Source organism: Montipora capricornis, chromosome 2, assembly GCF_036669925.1.
Source record: "Montipora capricornis isolate CH-2021 chromosome 2, ASM3666992v2, whole genome shotgun sequence".
In the NCBI taxonomy this organism is placed as follows: Eukaryota; Metazoa; Cnidaria; class Anthozoa; order Scleractinia; family Acroporidae; genus Montipora; species Montipora capricornis.
In genome coordinates this window covers 16503775-16524614 of record NC_090884.1, presented here as the reverse complement: position 1 = coordinate 16524614, position 20840 = coordinate 16503775, and the positions used below count along the sequence as shown (strand labels likewise).

Here is a 20840-nt window from a genome sequence, read left to right as displayed (position 1 = left end):
GGGTAATGGTATGGATGTGCCACGTTTGTCCTCGCGTCATTTGGGTGAGTGCTCCTATGCTTTGGATGAGGACGATGTGTCTAATTGTTTCCGAATATGTTCTGGAACATGTTTTCTGTGTAGTTGCAGATGTATTTAGGGAGAGATTGCAACTGCACGATACAGGACTTAGCTGAAAGGGGATGAAAATGGTTTCTCGGCGATGGATTGATAATAACACACGTGCTCGTGTGTATTATTTGAGCCAAGTTAAGGGAATGTCAATTCGAAAAACGGCACTACATTGTAATGTTTCACGTGGAGTTGTTTGGAGAATAATCCAGCGACAGCGCGAGAAAGAATCCTGAACCGCTGTAAAAGCAAGACTTCAACTTTACAACGCGGACGTCCGAGAAAACTGACAGGTAGACAGAGGCGTTTACTTCTGAGATGCTTGGCCAAATTGCGCGATGAAGATGGCAAGCGATTAGATGCTGTCATTACGAGTCGTGGCCGTCGTATACGATATTAACAAACGATTTCTGTAGAACCAAGAACTATCTTTTGATTATTTCAAAGTTTCTAGAGAGAGAAGCCGTATCACTGCAATATCAGGGCATATAACAGAGTACATTGGGATAAACTATGGTGACTGAACAGAGTTCTCTGTACTGTAATTTGTACTAGTCACTTCAATGGAAATTCACCCGCTAAGCTACAATATATGTTTTGTTACAAAGTTATAGTCTGTTTACAACAACGTTTATAATCATAAGCAACTCAAACATCCATATGTTTTGTCCTGTGTTCTTTAGTGTACGCACCGTAACAGTGGGACCAAACAGGCGACTTATCATAAATCCGAATACGGTTAACCACCTACGATTAACCATTTGCATTCGTAATTTCCCGACAAGCCGAATTGTTGTACTGTCGTTTATGCCATTAAACAAAAATTGTCAACACAAAGTTTCAGTTCACTGCACTTTTGTGCGTATTTCTGCCGTTTCAGTGAAATGGTGAGTCTTGCAATTGGTTAACCGTGCTTTAGCATAATTAATCAGCTATGAATTGCGGATTATTTATAATGACGGTTAACCACTTTGGCTGTTTGCAACATGAAGAGTTTTCAGGGTTGTACAGTTTTCAACTGAATAAACGATTTTACCTATCATGTAAAATAGCATCACAAGTAAACCGATCACTCTAAACCTCCTGCTCTTCAGTACTGGCGCTATGAAATGGTTAATCGTTCGTCTATCAAATGGTTAATCGTTCCTTTCTTCCTATACGTTGTTAATTGTTCGTCTACTTGGCACTTGTTTACCGTAGTTGCGAGTTTCGGAAGCAAACTTCATTTCATAGTGCCTTCACTGTTTACTAAAATCTGCCCTTTTTACTGGGTTGCCTATGGGCAAACCCAGTCGAGGTCTGCGTTTAGTTTGTTTGTTTTCTTTTTTTTTCTTTTTTTTTTTTTTTTTTTTCCGTGTCGGTAAAAGTCTTGCCTGTCACTCCCCTGGTAAGTGGTGTCTTTGTGGATAGAGCCTTCTGCGCCTATTTTCTTAGGATCGAGAGGGTAGTGGAACTGCGTAGATTTCTCTGGTGGACACAGTAGAATCATTAACTTAGCTTGCAATGGCGTCGAAAGTCATGCAACGCGAATGGCGTTTTAGTGGATCCTTACACAAAATATACCCTTATGAAGCTCAATAATGGAAAGTCAGTTGGATAAACTAGGCATGAATCTCAAAAGCGACGAGTACTGGACTTCGACAACAATCTATCGCCCGTCGAGACGAAATCAAAGTGAGCAGTATTTACCTGAAGTACAAGGTAATTTGACACAATTGAGTTTCTTGTCTTCACGCACGCAATGAAATAGGAAGAGGTTTTCGCCTCTAAGAGCAAATATGTTGTTTGTTTCAATAAAACTTTCGCTGGAAAAGGATTCTGTGGTATTTTCTGCCTTTGTGAATTATAATATCATGTTGTGTATTGAATTTTCGAGCTTAAGGTTGAAATGTGATATGCAAGAAGTTTTTTAGTATTGCTCTGTAAGCAGGAAGGGTTCACAGGCCTGTTGAAAGCGTGCTTGAGTTTCAACAAAATGAGCCCCAAAATCAGTGAAAACTTGTGACGCAGATGAATAATAAAGTAGCTGCTATTTCCAAAATGATGAAATTACCTGGTGATAATAACGTCGTACGCGTCTTGGAGGGTAAATTTTGACTTTGCATAAACAAGAGTTGGGCGATTGTGATCTTTGTTTTGACTTCGCTCATTTCATTGTCAAACTTTATAACACTTGACAGAAAAAGAAACTTTTTAAAAACCCGGTATCTTGCCATCATTTGACACAGATGCTTCACTGTTTGACGAGTAAACATGCCGCGGTAACTTAATCACGGCGCCCGCTGAATTCCGGCCATGTCACTTTTCGATTTTGCAATTTACTTGAACATAGCAAAAATCTCCCAAAATGTTTGTCGCTGATCGTAACTTTTTATATTCTATATTCACGGTTCAAAATTAATGTTGTTTTCATGTCGTAAATATTTCATTCTCGATCGACCGTCCCGGAAACTTCCTTCTGCTCTTTCTGAAAACTTTGTATCAATAGTTATGTGCTTTTCATCAATATTTGTTTTGCATAAAGCAAGCTAACAAAATCTGTACCTTGCTGAGTTCGCATTTGTTAGCGTTAATAGTATTTTCAGTCAGATGCTTCTGTTTTTTATGACGGGTTCATTGTTGTGGTCTCCCATCCTAACACTAACCCCGCTCAACAGGGCTTGACTTCAGTGAAGTTTAGTATTACAAATCTGTCAGATGCTCAGAGGGCACACTTGTGGTGCAAGGAAGTTGTAAGGGAACTTGAAAATTATCAACATGTCAGCCCAGAAGCCAATGTTGTTATCCTTCAGAGACTGGAATGCTGTATTTCAATACCACACAATTCAGTGCCTTCTGATTTTCTGTAGCACGTACCACAGGCAAGCCAGTGTATGCTTCACGGAAGCATCTCGTTAAAGAAGGCCCGAGTATAAATTCCGCGAAACGTCACGAGGTACACACTTCTCAATTGCCTTCCACCAAGAACACCGCTGCCCTCCATAGATTATATCTCAGTGCCCAATATGTACCCATTTCGACACAAGAAGTATCACAACACCGTTACATTTTCAACTGTCTGAACAGAAATGATCTTTTAGTGTTCATCTAAGAACGAGTTAGCAAGTCTCCACTTCGCACACAATTAACAACAACGTTTACAAGAATTGACAACTGTAAATAAACTCTCTTAACCTAATTAAAAGTGAGACCTCCTTGACGAGAAATTATTTCCCTCAAGTTGTTCATTTATTTGAACTACTGGCCTCTTCATACTCGTTAAATATATCTAGCAAAATTCAATCACTTCCATAATATGCATACTCCCCACTTCTACAGACACTTCACATAAATAGCTCCCATGACCTTTTCATTCAATTACTAACTACAGTTCGCGTGACACGCAGCTACACACAATCTCAGACAAAAATAAAGGGGACACTTCACGCTGCGTAGCAGATTACCCCTTCCCCCTATTCAATGTTGCAAAGAGAACGGCGTTTTTCCAGGAGCCCGACAGTTTTTACGCCATCAATGTTGATGGCGTAAAAACTGTCGGGCTCCTGGAAAAACGCCGTTCTCTTTGCAACATTGAATAGGGGGAAGGGGTAATCTGCTACGCAGCGTGAAGTGTCCCCTTTATTTTTGTCTGAGATTGTTGCTATATTTGACGGCGCCCATAGGTGATCGTTTGGAACATCAAAAACAAGCGAGAAAAATAGGCAACAACAATTATTCTAATTAATTATACATTGAATTTGTGTGTCTGTGAAAGTGGTGTCCGATGTGAAGTTCGTAATGTAGTTTCCTTCGGCACTGCGCACAATCAATAGAAACTCCGATGTCTTCTCACAGCCCACGCTTTTTGGGACTCAAAGCAAAGCACATATTGAATTAAACATACCTTGGGCATTTTGTACTCGATAAATCGTCACAAACAGCAGTAGGTTCCCAAAGAAAAGAGCCATCTTATCTCAAGTTGACGTATCCGTTTGCATCAACAATTATTTTGTTTTAACGATGTAACGAGCTCACACGATCAACAAACAAACGTCATAGAAAACACAAGAAAAGATGAAAATGGAGATTAAGTAATGTAAATACGGTGTAGATGAGTTGGGGCCGGCGAGCGGGAAAGGAATCTAATTGAAGACAAGCGGAACATCTAACTCCTACAAATGATTGGCATGTCCGTCAAAGCTTGCAAAACGAGCAAATTTCACGTGACGTCATCATTTTCTAAAATCCAAAACTAAAGAGCCACGAAAGTTTTTATCCTCATCAGGCATAAGAGGCGGTAAATTTGTATCCATTTGCAATTTTAAAGCTCAATAGCGTGCTTCGTTTGGAAACCAGAGCATTTTGAATTTCTGAGTTATAGCGGTGAGTGACACGAGGCGACAATCGAGTTTATTGAGAAATATATATTTATCTCATGGTTTTGAGCCTTTTTAGAATTTAAAGCATTAGAAAAAGTGCTTAGGTAAATAGCTGTCTGTTCAGGACAGATGATCACTCGCCTAGATAGCTAAAGTAAGTAACAGATGTTGACACTATTTTCCGGCCGCCATATTGGTGCACCACAGATGTGCACCAACATGGCGTTTTCATACTGGGCTCTGTAAATTTCTGCGAAACATTTCGACGAATATCTGAAGTTTGGGGAAACGCACAGACCTAAAGCTTGGAGAAGTGTCTTCTTCATTTATCTTCTTCAACATCACGAATTCTTGACTTTTTCCACTGGATGGTTTTCGATTTATTTTTTTATTGCGTGACAGTGAAAACGATCTATTGGCCTTATTTGAAATAGTTGATTGCAAGATTAAAACAGTTTCACGAGTTTACAGTCAACTCTCTCTATGACGGACACCATCGGGACCGGCCTCAGCTGTCCGTCTTAGAGAGGTGTCCGGCTTATAGAGAGTCGACGTAACATGACCACTGGAAGTTTGAGATAATAATGCTGAACCTGTGCACAGTGAATACGCGTCTGTTTAAAGTTTGTTTTTAAGTTATTTACTTGAACGAAACCTACCTGTTTTAGATTACAATACAATTCGGTTGTCACCTCCAAGTTATTTTTTGAATGCGACAATGACTGATTACTGGGTTGCCTAATGGCAAACCCAGTCTTAAAGTGGAAGCCATTTGTTCGGTGTTATTTTTTTTTTTCTTACATGTCGGCAAAAGTCTTGCGTGTCACTCCCCTGCTAAGTGGTATCTTTGTGCATAGAGGGATATAGAGCCTTCTGCTCGCATTTTCTTAGGATAGAGAGGGTAGTGGAAATGCGTAGATTTCTCTGGTGGACACAGTAGAATTATAAACTTAACCGGCAATGGCGTCGAAAGTCATGTAGCGCGAATGGCGTTTTAGTGGATCTTTGAACAAAATATACCCTTATGAAGCTCAATAATGGCAAATCAATTGGATACTGAACAAGACGGGCGACAACATCGACAACCAATCTGTCGCCCGTCGAGCCGTCTTTTACCAAGTGTGCTGTTATGTAGAACACTGAAGATTCGCAGGGCAGCGATAATAGTGAATTCAAAGACTAGACCAGGTGGATTGAATGGAATTTCAAGTGTTAAAATCGCTGAAAAGGTAAGATTATTGTCGAAGCGATGCCGCAATTGCGTGTCTTCACCACATGTTCCTTTGATCTCACATTATTGTGTTTTCCGTCAAATATTCGCTTGTTTTCGCTTTCGCTCGAACATACAGTACCTTTTTTTACATGTCCAGTGAATAGTTTTATCCTCTGGGATGAATTTTCAGTCGAAAAATCGGTTATTTGGGCGGTCAGTGTAAAACGCAGACTGCAGACTGCAGACCGGGGGTAAAATGCAGACTGAGGGTAAAATAAATATTAATCAATAAAAAAACGAGTCATAAGGATAAAATAAAGATTGCTTGAAAGACAATCCTGTTTTACATCTGTCAACAACTCACATTATCATGACTGCAGGTCGCTGCACCTTTTGGGGATGCGATCGTACGCGTTGAAATCATCTGTGCTTTGTTTTTGCGCTTCCAGATGCATTGCAATGTTCCAAATTATTTGTCACACCGGTACATCGAGGGAAATCGATCGAAAAACCGACAATTATAACTTCGAATACCTGAATAATCTCGGTTGTCTTTTTTCGGTGCAACGAAATGCACAAAGAATTTCATGTATTTCGAGCAATTAGGACGTGGGGATTTCATTGGTTAAGGTATGCGTGATAACCCCTAGGGAGAGGTTATAATTGAAAATTACATCTTCCAGATGCAAAACAAACAAACTTGTGAACTAAAAGATAAACATAACGTACACGAAAAGCGAATGGAAGGATCCTAATAAGAATTTTTTACACCTCAGTCATACTGGCTTAAGCCGACTGAATTGAAACGTTAAATGGTTGCAAAATCCACGTTATCTCTATCTTTGTTAATTGGTATTGTAGCCATGCGTGTCAAAATAAATTGAGTTATTGGGTAATTACTCGATTACTTTGTTCAGTGCAGCAAAATGGACAGTTGAATTACGGGGTGGTGACTTCTTTGCCTAAAAGCAAATCACTTAACGAAACTATCCTTTTTCCAACAACAACAAGGATTCAAACAGCTTCAATTCTTACAGAGTTCGATGAAAATCCGGATTTAAAACATGCGGTGGGGCAACCAAAGCGAGGGGAGCTGTGTTGGAGTTTCAGTGTGAAAGTACAAACGGCTACTAACACTCTTATAACTCTTTTTACTGGGTTGCCTTATAAGGCAAACCCAGTCAAGGTCTTCGTTTAGTTTGTTTGTTTTCTTTTTTTTTTTTTTTCCGTGTCGGTAAAAGTCTTGCCTGTCACTCCCCTGGTAAGTAGTGTCTTTGTGTATAGAGCCTTCTGCGCGTATTTTCTTAGGATCGAGAGGGTAGTGGAACTGCGTAGATTTCTCTTGTGGACACAGTAGAATCATTAACTTAGCCTGCAATGGCGTCGAAAGTCATGCAACGCGAATGGCGTTTTAGTGGATCGTTAAACAAAATATACCCTTATGGAGCTCAATAATGGAAAGTCAGTTGGATAAACTAGGCATGAATCTCAAAAGCGACGAGTACTGGACTTCGACAACAATCTATCGCCCGTCGAGACGAAATCAAAGTGAGCAGTATTTACCTGAAGTACATGGTAATTTGAGTTTCTTGTCTTCACGCACGCAATCAAATAGGAAGAGGTTTTCGCCTCTAAGAGCAAATATGTTGTTTGTTTCAGTAAAACTTTCGCTGGAAAAGGATTCTGTGGTATTTTCTGCCTTTGTGAATTATAATATCATGTTGTGTATTGAATTTTCGAGCTTAAGGTTGAAATGTGATATGCGAGAAGTTTTTTAGTATTGCTCTGTAAGCAGGAAGGGTTCACAGGCCTGTTGAAACAGACGGGGATGCTCGTCGTCTCGCTTAGGGGTGTAAATTTTGGATTTTGGTCTCGCTTAGGGTGTTTCGGGCAAAGCGCCAATATTTTAAGCCGCCAAGGTCAAAATTTGCTTAAGTCACGCCCAGATTGGTCTCCTTTAGGAGTCACAAAAAGCTTGAGCCACGCCCAGATGGTCTCCTTCAGGGGTTAAATTTAAAATTTCCGACTAGCATCCCCGTGTGTTCCATATGGGAGTCCCCCCCCCCCCCCCTCCGGGGCTGCACGTACCACAGGCAACCCAGTGTACCCTCACGGAGGGTCTAGTTTCATTATTATTTTATTAACCCGCAGTCTGCAGTCTGCATTTTACCCTCAGTCTGCATTTTATCCCTGGTCTGCAGTCTGCGTTTTACACTGACCGGTTATTTGGGTGGTTTTTGGCAACAGAGGTTAATTATTCGTAACGCGATCGCTTCCGTTGCCGTTAGCAATGGGTCGCAAATTTGACACTTTTATCGCATTATCACATTATGCATCCTAAAAGATCATGACTAAAACACCACACGAGTACATACGGGTAACATACGAGTAACATAAGAGTAACATACGGAACATACGGAACATACGGATACATACGAATACATACGACTAACATACGACTAACATACGGATACATACGACTAACACACGGATACATACGACTAATTTACGGATACATACCAATACATACGAGTAATACGAGTGTTTTTCTGATAAACTAAGCTCTAATTATAAGCCTTGCAAGCATTTTTGCACGTCAGCAAACACGTTCCCGGTTCAGTTTGAGGGGGGATGTTGATCGACCGCCCCCCCCCCCCCCCCCAGGCTTTCGTTTAATTTAGTCACAGTAAAATAAATTCACATGGAGTGCAAAACCCTTAGCTTGCGCTGCAAGATGACAATATATTTTGGATGTTGCTGACGTCGTATGACGTCATCAGCTCCGCCATCTTGATTTCACTATTTCACCTCAGTTGCCTTTTTTAGCAAAAAAATCAGTGCTAAATCGAGCCAGAAAGCTTAAATGTAACCATGTACATGTAAAAATGTATCGATTTTGTAATTTCGTGTTGAGAAACTAGAAGAATTATGTTTAAAATGTCGAATTTTTGGAACAGTTGACACATTAAAAAATCCGCAAGCAATAAACGAACAGCTGCTTAAAGTTTCAGCAACAGAGTAAATCTCCTTTCCAAAATTTGCAAAATCTGAGGGAGGTGGCATCCAACCCTTTATCACCTCATTTACAAAACCCTGAGGGGGTGGCATCAAACCCCCCCTTCCCCCCCCCCCCCCACACACACACACACACACACACTAACACACACACTTCATGTCAGAGGTCCAAGGGGTATGTATTTTTCGCATCGAGATATCAGGAATTACAAAGCTATTAAAGCCGTCAAACGCTCTTAACAATTCAAGACATATTGAAACGTTCCTTGCAACACTAAATAACTAAATATTTATTGACGGTATGTAAACCCTGTTGTATTGATTGGATATCAAAGTTTCACTAAACCTGCAAAACTAGACAATAGAACAAAACATTTTGTCTTTACTCTGTATGTCAGACAACTGAAACTGGAAACTGCTAACTTTAACTGCAAACTGTAACTGTAACTGCTTATGACAACAAACAATATTTAAAAATTAACCCTTTCAGGCCCGATAGTGCCAAATGGCACTTATAGATTTTACTCTGTCTAACGCCAGACGATTTTACTCGTCAATGGGGAACCCCTCTGGCCTGAAAGGGTTAAAATGAAGTCAGTGGGATTAAGTCTTCAAAAGCCTGAAATACAAACTGAATTCGAAATAAAAAATTATTAAGACAACTCAGTGATACTGTAACTGAAACCGTAACTGCTTAATGCACACAACTACTACATATATTATTTTGGTCATAAAGCGATCCTCAAATAGTAGACACACTCGGAAAACAATACTTCACACGTGGTTTCAGGGCTGTAAGCCGATCTTCACCTAGAGTCCGCACTTAAATTCTTTAGTTAACTTCTATACAAACGTTGTTCATGTTACAAAACTAAAGCAGATTTTTGGTATCATCTGCGGTAGCAAAAACACTTCACTTACCAGTGTTAGTTACATCTACATCACGGTTCCTTTCTCAAATGTGCCATCTGTAAATCAGTATTACGCTCTTCAATCTGTTCAGTGCACGGTAAAGATCGAACGCGTGAGGACCATCCACTGCGCGACAGGCTATTTTTTGCGCACATCAGATTACCAGGCATGACCCCAGGCCACCAGTTTAATATCAAATATCTTTGCTCTTGTAACGCAAACTTTCCTTAGTCGGGGAAGTAATGCGTAATATTTTACTTAAGTTGTCGTTACTTTGCATAAAAATTTACTGGAATGAATTTTACTCGTATATGTTCGTATTTTTTTACTCGTATGTATCCGTATGTTATTGGTATGTATCCGTATGTTAGTCGTATGTATCCGTATGTTACTCGTATGTTAGTCGTATGTTACTCGTATGTGTCCGTATGTTCCGTATGTTACTCGTATGTTAATCGTATGTTACCCGTATGTACTCGTGTGGTGTTTTAGTCATGATCGTCCTAAAAATCTAAAAATATTCGTGCCTCATCAGTTTTCGGTCGAATTTATGTCTAAGAAAGCAGATAAATTGCAGAAAATTTTAGTTTTGCATCCAAAAATTCGTAATCAACGCTAAAATGACCAAATTTTGCCTGGAAAACATATTTTACTGTTATTTTCCTTAAAGACCCTTTATCACTTACCGTGATGCACCGCGGCAAACAACCGAATCGTGGACCACGAAACCGCCATTATACGCGAATTATTGATTGGAAAGAAAATCCGTGTCCATCGTGTTGATTATTGTTGGTTCTACGTCGTGTTTAAGTGTTTCCAAACTCTACAATTCTCTTCTGATAAGTTGACATTTCCTTGGATAATAGTAATCGAGTAATGCCGCGACCGAGCGGAAAGAAGAATTGGTCAAGGTTTGGTTGCGAGACTCAGTCTTCTCTCTGTGGACAAGCAGTAAGCACCTTACAGGATACGGCAGCAATACTCACAGAGAGTTTGCGGAGTTTCTCCTTCATCGTGAAACCTCCTTTTCGGCTCCGCAGGATGGCATTTCCAAGAAGAGGCGACGTGATGCACTGCAGCCGTCTTCAAATTTCATGGACCAAGAAGTTCCGCCATCGTCTAGCCAGTTATCTAGTGCATCTCATTGCGTGAATGGATAAATTATTTTGTGTCCTCGCACGACTCGCTTCGCGACAGTGATTTTAACAAATAACAGACTTCAATAACTTTACATTTAATGTCTTTGTTGCTGAAAAAATATTCGAAGTTTGTTCTGGCTTTGACAAAGTAGTAAAGAATTCTTTACGCGCAATTGAACAATGTCCGTTAGATCAATTACTTGAAACAGATTCCGCTGCGAGCGATGGTCAAATTACTTTACAGGGGCACCCAACGAATCTGTTCCTCACATTATCTGTTCCCCAGAGGAATCTTGCTGGCTGGCAAAAATACAGGTGTTTCGATGAGCTAGCTGGGAAATTTTGTTATTGATAGAGGTTTTGCCTAGGAATTACTGACTTTTTCTAGCATTTCAATCCGAACTGGCCGAAAACTGAGGACGACTAAAAAAAAAAAAAAAAAAAAAAGAACCTGTTCCCTAGTCACAAACATACGACGGCTGGTCAGAGTGATTGCGCTTGCGGAAAAAACCTGTTTTGTCCCGGTTTTGTCGCTTTTGTTCGGTCGTTTTCGATCGAGGGATTTGAAAGCGCGCGGAATTCCTGGCTGGGAAATAAATTTGATCAGCTGGCTGGGAAACCAACCAATCTTATCTAGCTGGCTGGGAAATTTCTTGTGTGTCTTGCTGGGAAAAAGGAACAGATAATGTTTTCCCAGCAACACTGAAAAACACCTGAAAATGCCTTAATAACATTTATTTTCATTAACTGGGGTATAATAATACATTTTACAACAAATTGGTCGTTGGGTGCCCCTGACTTTAGTAAATAAAATCTACACACAAACCTGCCCGTTTCACCGTGACTGTTCGTTTCAGATTTGAAAGCATAATTTGATTCGGTCAATGATAAAATCGATACCTTTCTGAATCATAGAATCGAAATACTAACAAGTTGGCAATTTTTTGAAGATCATCAACGCAATACCGTACATCAATTACTTGGATCGCTTGAACTAGAAAGTTCTTGCTCTGACAATGTCTGGAAGATAAACACTGTTTTGTTTTCGGTAAGTCAGTTTCTCAAAGAATGACTCCGCTACGACCGTTGATCAAATAAGTCAGTAAATAAAATCAGCACAAACCTGCCCGTTTCACCGTGACTGTTCGGTTGAGATGTGAAAGCATAATTTGATAATTTGATTCAGTCAATGATAAAATCCACATCTTCTGAATCAAAGTGACCAACAAGTTGGCATTTTTGAACATCATTAACGCAATACATCAATTAGTTGGATCGCTTGAACTGGATCGTTCTTGCTTTGACGAGATCTGGAAAAGAAACCCTGTTTTGTTTTCGGTACATCAGTTTCTCAAATAAGACTCCGCTGCGATTGTTGCGCGGATCGAGTCGAGTTCAGTAAATAAAATGTACACACAAACCTTTCCCTTTCACACTGACTATTTTTGTTCAGTTTTCCAAAAATTTCTCCTCTCAAAATAAAATTGAAACCCTCTGAAAAGAGCCAAAAATGGGGATCGCTAAAGAGGGTAGTGGGTGACTGCTTTGTATTTCATAATAAACAAATCGTGGTGCATCATGGTAAGTGATAATGGGTCTTTAAATTTTTTTGTTCAACTTTCTCTTTTATAAAATGTTTCAGTTGTCTATAAATAAGTTATATACTGTTGGAAAGCTTATTTTCTTAGCTATAAAATGATGTATTTTTTTGCCTCTAACTTTAAATATTGTTTGAGAAGAAAAAAACATTTTTTGGCGATGGCTGATTTACCGCGGTTTTCTCGCGGTTGGGAAAGTAGGAAAAAGAGTTAGGCCGGTAGCCAGGTTTTTAACCTCAGAAAAGGATCTGTTTCGTCGTACGAACGTGTGAGGACCTGTGAGCCAAAGGGCCTCTGCTGGTATGACTTCTGGGTGACCCCTTAATAACTTCTTACTAACCGGGCGCGAGGGCCGTACTGGGAAATATTGGCCCGAGGTCGTGGCAAAAACGACCCAGGGCCAATATTCCCCAGTACGGCTCGAGCTAGCTCGGTTAGTAAGTAGTTTATTATATGTTTTTTTAATTACCTTTTGCTTTGTTTTTGCAAGCCCGTAATCGGCCCGTGGGCTAGTCACAATTAGCCAATCAGAGCGCGCGTTATATCGGCTACAAACCCCAACTTGAAAAAAATTGCCTGGAAAGCTGCACGTACCACAGGCAACCCAGTGTACCCTCACGGAGGGTCTAGGTTAATTTTAACTTGTACTGTATGTATTCCGGTGACAAGATAAGAGCTGTCAATTAAACGTCTGGTGTGAAAAAGAGTCACGTACAATAATTTTTCTTCCCTAAATCGTAATTTACGGTCACATTCAGCACCTCGCAAGTGTCCGTTGACGATTTCAAAGTGTCCATTGTCCGTCTTAAGGAGGTGTCCGCCTTTTAGAGAGTTTGGTTGTAGTAAAATGACTAAGAAACGGCCGGGACCACGACCAGGTGTCCGTCTTATAGAGGTGTCCGAATTACAGAGGTGTCCGTTAAGAGAGAGTTGATTGTATTTCCATATACAAAATTTTAAAAAATTCTAGAAAATCTTGTATCAAAATCTCAAATTTAGCGGGCCGGAGAGCGGGCCGTGCTGTAATAACAACAATAGCAAGGTGACACACGCTAACACCAACTTGGTGTGGTCAACAAAGCACGCATGCGCACAAACATTTCACCCATTCAATTAGCAGCCATGAACATCTCTTTTTTTAAATTTTTGTTTTCATGAAAACAGTCTTTATTCACAATAAAAACTCACGCCATTTACAAATTAAAAAGCATATTGATACGACGTAAATCCATTCACCATGGCACAAAAACCGTCCAAGACCCAAACAACATGGAAGCGAGATTCAGAAAAAGATTTAAAATCCAAGAACACTCTCTGCTTAAGATCACAGCACACATAACGGATGATAGCACGGAGGTCTTCTTTGCCATTGCAGAAAGTGACCCTGTTTCGAGAGGTCCAAATGCCATAAAGAATGGCTTTCGTCAAATGGCGCGTGAGCCGAGCCCTCTAAGCACCACGAGAAGGCCAGCGGAAGAAAAAACCGTTAAAAGGTTTGCTACAAACTGGTTACCAAGCAACAGAGAGAGAACTGACGCAAAGTGTAGCCAGACTATTTTGACGCTTAGACAATTTAAAAAAAACATTGTTCAATGGTCTCTCGTCGCGGACAAGAGGCACAGCGACCAGATGACATACAACCCCAGTTCAAAAGAAAATCACCCACCTTGACGCCGCAGAGGATAATAACCCAAATGACATCGTTCTTATAGTTCTCAGTGAAGGGGTCCTAGACGAGAGTACAATGACCATCGAGGAAGAGCCCTGGTTCAATGGCCTGGGACCATTGACGCGACAAGATTGGCGGCGATAAGTTAAGGAGCTTTCGATACAAGAGATTTCTCCAGTTTCTCAAGTTTAGGCTGCCAATTAAAATGCTCTGTAGGGATGATGCCAAACACTATCCCCAAGATTTTCATTTTCTTAACGCAGGTCATACCCAAAGGCTCATTAGAACAAAACCTCCAAAACCTCCAGGCCCCCAGCCACATTGCTTCAGTTTTGGTGCGATACAGTTTGGCACCGGTGCCCCTTTCAATCATAATTTATTGATCACCAGAAATAAATTTCAGTTAATCGACAACTCTTGTTCGAGCTTTGTCCTACGTCCAGTTGATTTTCACGTGCAAGCTCATGTGAGCCGATCTTGTGATCTCTCCGTTGTTTTATTGGCCAATCGCATGGCGCTCCCGTAATCGCCTATAGGTTGCATTTCCACGCGTTCTATCACTCTGGTCCTTTTTCTCACGGCTAAGCACAATTTGTCCTGAAGTTTTCTTTCAAATTCCCTCCCAATCCCCCCCCCCTCTTTTTTATTTTATTTCTATGTATATTTTACTGGACGTAGGATTTGCAAAACCCATGTTGTCAGGCATCAATCATTTTACATTTATAACTTATCCATTAGTTGAAGGCATTACTATTGTATGCAAGTTACCAATAGTCACAATCGTTTCCTGTGTCCTCACATTGATGCCCCTTTCAGTTAATAGTTTCAACTCGAGGGAATGATATTGCATCTCTTTAGTTAATTCTTGCATTCAGTTTCTAAAGTCAGTAGTGTATTTTCAATAAAAATTGGGAATGGGGATGAAGTGCTCCTCTCGTCACACTTTTGCCCCAATAGACTCGACACTTTGTACTCCTGGAATGTACATATAGGTTAGTTGGGGCCCTAGGGAGGCCCACGATTGGTCACAGCCGACCCTGAGGGGAGGCCCAACTCCCTCCCCTATATCGGTCTGTGCACCTTCCATATTTACCCAGGAATGGTCACAGGCGGCTCTGGGAGGAGGCCCAACTCCCTCCTCCATACCGGTGTGTGCACCTTCCATATTTACCCAGGAGCGGTCACAGTCGGCCCTGGGAGGAGGCCCAACTCCCTCCTCCATACCGGTATGTGTACCGCCCTGGTGGTAGGTTTTTTCTTTAGCTCAAAATCCAGGAGTACATGGGGCTGGCCTTTTAAGTTTCAGTGGAGCGCTTCGTCTCCCGCTTCCCCCAATTGAGCCACACCAAGTTGTTGTTTCTGTTGATGTTAAGTATAATAATTTTGGGTCCCCAAACACGAGGAAGTCGATTAATAGACATTACCACAGCTGAATGCCACCAGAATTAAGAACAGAGGAAACAATATTACGCTCGAAGCGTTCACGTTCAAGCTAAAAGAAAAGGTGCGTAGGCCTTTCTCCCTCCTCAAGCCACTGAACTCTAGAACTGATTTTAGAATCGTTTAACTCTTCCAAGGTAAGAGCCTTAAGCTTACTTTCGAGCTCGGAAATTTCAGGACTAGCTGAGGGATTACCAGAATTAAGCCGAATTAAACCATGTGCACTGGCACAATCTCGGATGAAGCTTGCGCCAGACATCAATTAAAGAAAAGCCTGAACGAAAATCAGTAAGGCGCTTAGCAGGCACAAAGTTGCCGCCAAACTTATCAAGGTTGTGATCAAAACAATTATAATCACCAGCAATTATTAAGTCATCAGAAGATATGAAGTATTCCGGAAAACGTCTGGAAAATACTTTCTTTTCGGCTAAGTTGCCGGGGTATAAATATTAATTAAATTAATCCTTAGATCGTCAAGTTTGAACAATAGACTAACAGCCCTCCCTGACGTGTCTCTTTTCCAGAGACTGACATTGCCGGAAAAAGATTCAGAAAGGCAAGTAAGGACACCACCTTGTTTGCCTAAAGCAGGGGACCAAAACCAAGGTCCACGCCAGGCACAAGAGAAAACGCGGAAAACCTCAGGATCAGTAATCTGCGTTTCTTGAAAACAGAAAACGTCATAAGACTATCTATCAGATAATCTTGGAAACGCTTACTGAAACCACGAGAATTTAGGGAAAGAATTTTGGAACTCTCAAGAAGGGTGAGGGTTCTTAGTCTTTTTACAAGAATTGACCAGCATAGGCGAAGTTGATTTACGCGAAGGTGGACCATCCGTGAAGTCTAACCTGGCAGGCTTGCATTTGGGTGCAACTCGAGGAGGTGGAGGACGGATAGGAATCTGTGACTGGCGCAGCGGAACTGTAGGGCCAGGATCCTCAGGAATCCCCATCACATAGAAAGAATGACATATCATTGTTTCCTGCAAGGGTTGCAAACCAATGGCGAATAATCTTTGGATCAGCTGCTACACTACTGTCCGCACAGCCGTCGCAGTCTTCTCAGTCTACAGAGTTCTCTCAGTCATCACAGACTAGGCAATCGTTTCAGTCACTCCTTTCGCCTCTTGAATCGCCGTCCCTGTCTATTCCTTTGTCCCAAGAGCCTTCACTTCCGTCGAGCATCATTTCTGGCTCTCCTACTTCGTCTGATCTACAGTTTGTCGCTGCAGCTAATTCGCAACGTTCTACTGCTTCTGATCAAGCTATTGGGGATTCCTGAGGATCCTGGCCCTACAGTTCCACTGCGCCAGTCAAAGATTCCTATCCGTCCTCCACCTCCTCGAGTTGCACCCAAATGCAAGCCTGCCAGGTTAGACTTTACGGATGGTCCACCTGCGCGTAAATCAATTTCGCCTATGCTGGTCAGTTCTTGTAAAAAGACAAAGAACCCTCACCCTTCATGAGTTCCACAATTCTTTCCCTAAATAAGCGTAAGCGTTTCCAAGATTATCTCATAGATAGTCTTATAACGTTTTCTGTTTTCAGGAAACGCAGATTACTGATCCTGAGGTTTTCCGCGTTTTCTCTTGTACCTGGCGTGGACATTGGTTTTGGTCCCCTGCTGTAGGCAAACAAGGTGGTGTCCTTACTTGCCTTTCTGAATCTTTTTTCGGCAATGTCAGTCTCTGGAAAAGAGACACGTCGGGGAAGGTGGTTAGTCTATTGTTCAAACTTGACGATCTAAGGATTAATTTAATTAATATTTATGCCCCCGACAACTTGGCCGAAAAGAAAGTATTTTCCAGACGTTTTTTTGAATACTTCATATCTTCTGACGTCTTAATAATTGCTGGTGATTATAATTGTTTTGATCACAACCTTGGTAAGTTTGACGGCAACTTTGTGCCTGCTGAGCGCCTTACTGATTTTCGTTCAGGCTTTTCTTTAATTGATTTCTGGCGCAAGCTTCATCCGAGATTGTGCCAGTGCACATGGTTTAATTCGGCTTACTTCTGGTAATCCCTAGTTAGTTCTGAAATTTCCGATCTCGAAAATAAGCTTAAGGCTCTTACCTTGGAAGAGTTAGACAGTTGTAAAAACGGTTCTAGAGTTCAGTGGCTTGCATGAGGAGGGAGAAAGACCCACGCGCTTTTTCTTTCAGTTTGAACGTGAACGCTTCGAGCGTAATATTATTTCCTCTATTTTTAATTCTAATGACTTAGAGGTGTTCTCGAGTGAAGAAATTGAACGTGCGCACGTGCGGTTCTATTCAGATCTTTTTCACTGATTAGCCTATTGACGCGGTTTTTAAACGGCGTTGTTTAGAATCCGTTGAAAAGTCCCTTTTACCCCCTCAACGCGCTTCGGGCGAGGGATCCCTGTCGCTTGACGAATTAACTAACTCTTTTAAGAGTCTTAACATTGGGAAGTCATCGGGATCTGACGGACTATCAGTTGGGAGACTTTGGGTCCCCTTTGACTTCGTGTTTCTAACCCGTGTTTCTCCGATGGCGAACTTAGTGACTCGATGAAGGGTAGCGTCACCCGCCTTATTTTTAAGAAGTGTGGTGATATTAAGCACTTAAAAAAACTGGCGGCCCATCTCTCTTTTGAATGTGGACTATAAGATTACTTCTAAAGCGATCACTTTTCGTCTTTCCAAAGTCCTTGAATATATTGTCCAGCCTGATCAGACTTGCTCGGTTCCTGGCTGAAGTATTTTTTCTAATGCTACTTTTTTGCGTGGTGTTTTGGACTACATTCAACGGACGGATGAATCCGCAATCCTTTGACCGTGTCAACTGTTCCTTTCTCTTGCATCTTCTCCAGGTTTATAGTTTGGACCCGAGTTTTGCTGGTGGATATCAACCTTTACAATGGTGCCTTACTTTATGTCCTTTGTGTTGAGTTATTAGCGTCTTTTATTCCCCGTTATCCAGGGGTTGAGGGGTTCCTATTCCCTTATTCTAGAGGGCGGCAAGCACATGGTATGCCGATGACACTGCGACTGTACACAAGGATCTTCGATCCTTGTCTAATCTTTTCAGCTGTGTTAATGTCTATGAAAGGGCCACCGGTGCCAAACTGAATCGCACCAAAACTGAAGCAATGTGGCTGGGGGGTCTGGAGGTTTCGTTTTGATGAGCCTTTAGACTCACTTGGGTTAAGAAAATGAAAATCTTGGGGGTAGTGTTTAGCACCATCCCTACAGAGAATTTTAATTGGCAGCCTCAACTTGAGAAACGGGAGAAATCCCTTAATCTCTGGAAGTAGAGATCCCTTTCCCTTCCCGGTAAGGCTCTAATTATCAATGCGAAGGCTCTAGTTATCAATACACTTGGTTTGAGGAAACTCTTTTACCTTGCCAGATTTCTTTCTCTTCCAAAACGGGTCATTTCGCGGGTTAATGCCTTGATCTGGCTCTTGCTATGGGGCTCAAAAATGGAGACCGTGTGTAGTAACAGTTGCTTTTTGAAATTGAAATTTTGGTGGTGTCAATCTTGACAATCTCGTCTTAAAGGTCCAGGCTTTGAGATTGGCGGGGATGGCCTCCGTGCTTAATTCCCCTGATGATTCTAGTTTTTTTCTTCGCAAATAGTTCTTGGGGCGTCGCTTGTCCTTCCTGCGTCCCGAATGGTCTTCTTTACGCGATAACTCTTCTCCCAGTGCTTGTTCTCCAACTCCATTTTACGAGGCCTGTCTTGATACTCTATCCAGGGTGGGAGACAGTGCCCTAGTTTGTAAAACCATTTATGGAAAGCTCCTTTCAATCAACTCATCTCCGCCAATCTTGCCGCGTGAATGATCCCAGGTCATAAGGCCAGGGCTCTCCCTCGATGGTCATTGGTCTCTAGTCCGGGACCCCTTCACTGAGAACTATAAGAACGATGTCATTTGGGTTGTCATACTCCGCGGCGTTAAGGTGCGTGTTTCCCTTTTCAACTGGGGTTGTATCTCATCCGGTCGCTGTGCCTCTTGTCCGCGACGAGAGACCATTAATCATTGTTTTTTAAATTGTCTAAGGGTCAAAAGAGTCTGGCTTTACTCTGCGCCAGTTCTCTCCCTGTTGCTTGGTAACCAGTTTGAAGCAAACCTTTTAACGGTTTTTTTCTTCCGCTGGCCCTGTCTCGGTGCTAAGAGGGCTCGGCTCGCGCGCCGTTTGACGAAATCCATTTTTTTATGGCATTTGGACCTTTCGAAACAGGGCCACTTTCTGCAATGGCAAAGAAGAACTCCGTGCTATCATCCGTTATGTATGCTGTGATCTTAAGAAGAGAGTGTTCTTGGATTATAAATCTTTTTCTGAATCTCGCTTCCATGATGTTTGGGTCTTGAACGGTTTTTGTGCCATGGTGAATGGATTTACGTCGTATCAATATTTAGAAGTACATCTGGGTCATGGATTCCATTTGTACGTGCGCTGTTCGTGGTGTCCACAATCCAGGGATCTCTGCAGGGAACTTTGCTCTGCCCATGGACTCTGCTGTTAGGGCCTCAAGCTCTTGTGGCTAGCTGCCTAGTCCGGTTCCTAGTTTCTAGTGACTCTTTATGCTTTTTAATTTGTAAATAGCGCGCGTTTTTATTGTGAATAAAGGCTATTTTCATTCAAAAAAAGGCGTCCATGGCTGCTAATTGAATGGGTGAAATGATTGTGCGCATGCGTGATGTGTTGGCCACACCCTGTTGGTGTTAGCATGTGTCACCTTTCTTTTATTGTCGTGCCATAATTCTCGATATTAAAATTAGACAATCATGGTGCACGTATTGTCTGAGAAATGGAATATATTGTATTTGTAACCTCCCCCACCCCCTCCAAATTTCAGCCGTGTTGAAATATTACGTCGAATCGAAATTGAATCGATGTTGAATAAGTTTTCCCACAGATAGCAAAGTTGTATGGACGAGTAATAAGAAAAGAATGTTAACTTGAGAAGCTACACTAAATTCACCGAATTCACAAATAACGGCCAACCCAGTAAGTCGAGTTAGTGGCCAATCATGACATCGAGGCGTTGTAGGATTAATAATACATTTTACAGAAACGGTGGAGGGTTGCGAGCGAAACCCACTGGATTACCTAATCTAGCATATAATTCAGGATATTAATATTAATATTTAATTTCAAAGAGTAGGCAGACATGATAGACTACGTTGTGGAACCAGAAAAATAGACTATAATTAGGTTAATTAATAAGTTTGAGGTAGAAAGTAAACAAACAAAACTAACTAAACAAAGCAAAACAACAACACGGTGCAACTACAGTTAAACAGAAAGTCATTCTCGGGCTTCAGACGTAAGCGGATAATCTTTAAGCTCATTTCTAAAGCTTTGGAGAAAGGAATCATTTTTTAAATATATATATGTCAAGGTATTTTATTC

At 41.4% G+C, this 20840-nt stretch overlaps 1 protein-coding gene across 1 annotated transcript in view; it reads right to left on the bottom strand.

Moving 5' to 3' along the window:
• Nucleotides 1–4180, bottom strand: part of LOC138038973 (uncharacterized) — a 34598-nt gene extending 30418 nt beyond the window's left edge. The window contains exon 1 of the mRNA XM_068885091.1: nt 3995–4180. Within this exon, the coding sequence (XP_068741192.1) occupies nt 3995–4058 (64 nt within the window). The 5' untranslated portion in view covers nt 4059–4180. The remainder of the gene's footprint in view (nt 1–3994) is intronic.
• Between the last annotated feature and the right edge of the window lie 16660 nt (nt 4181–20840).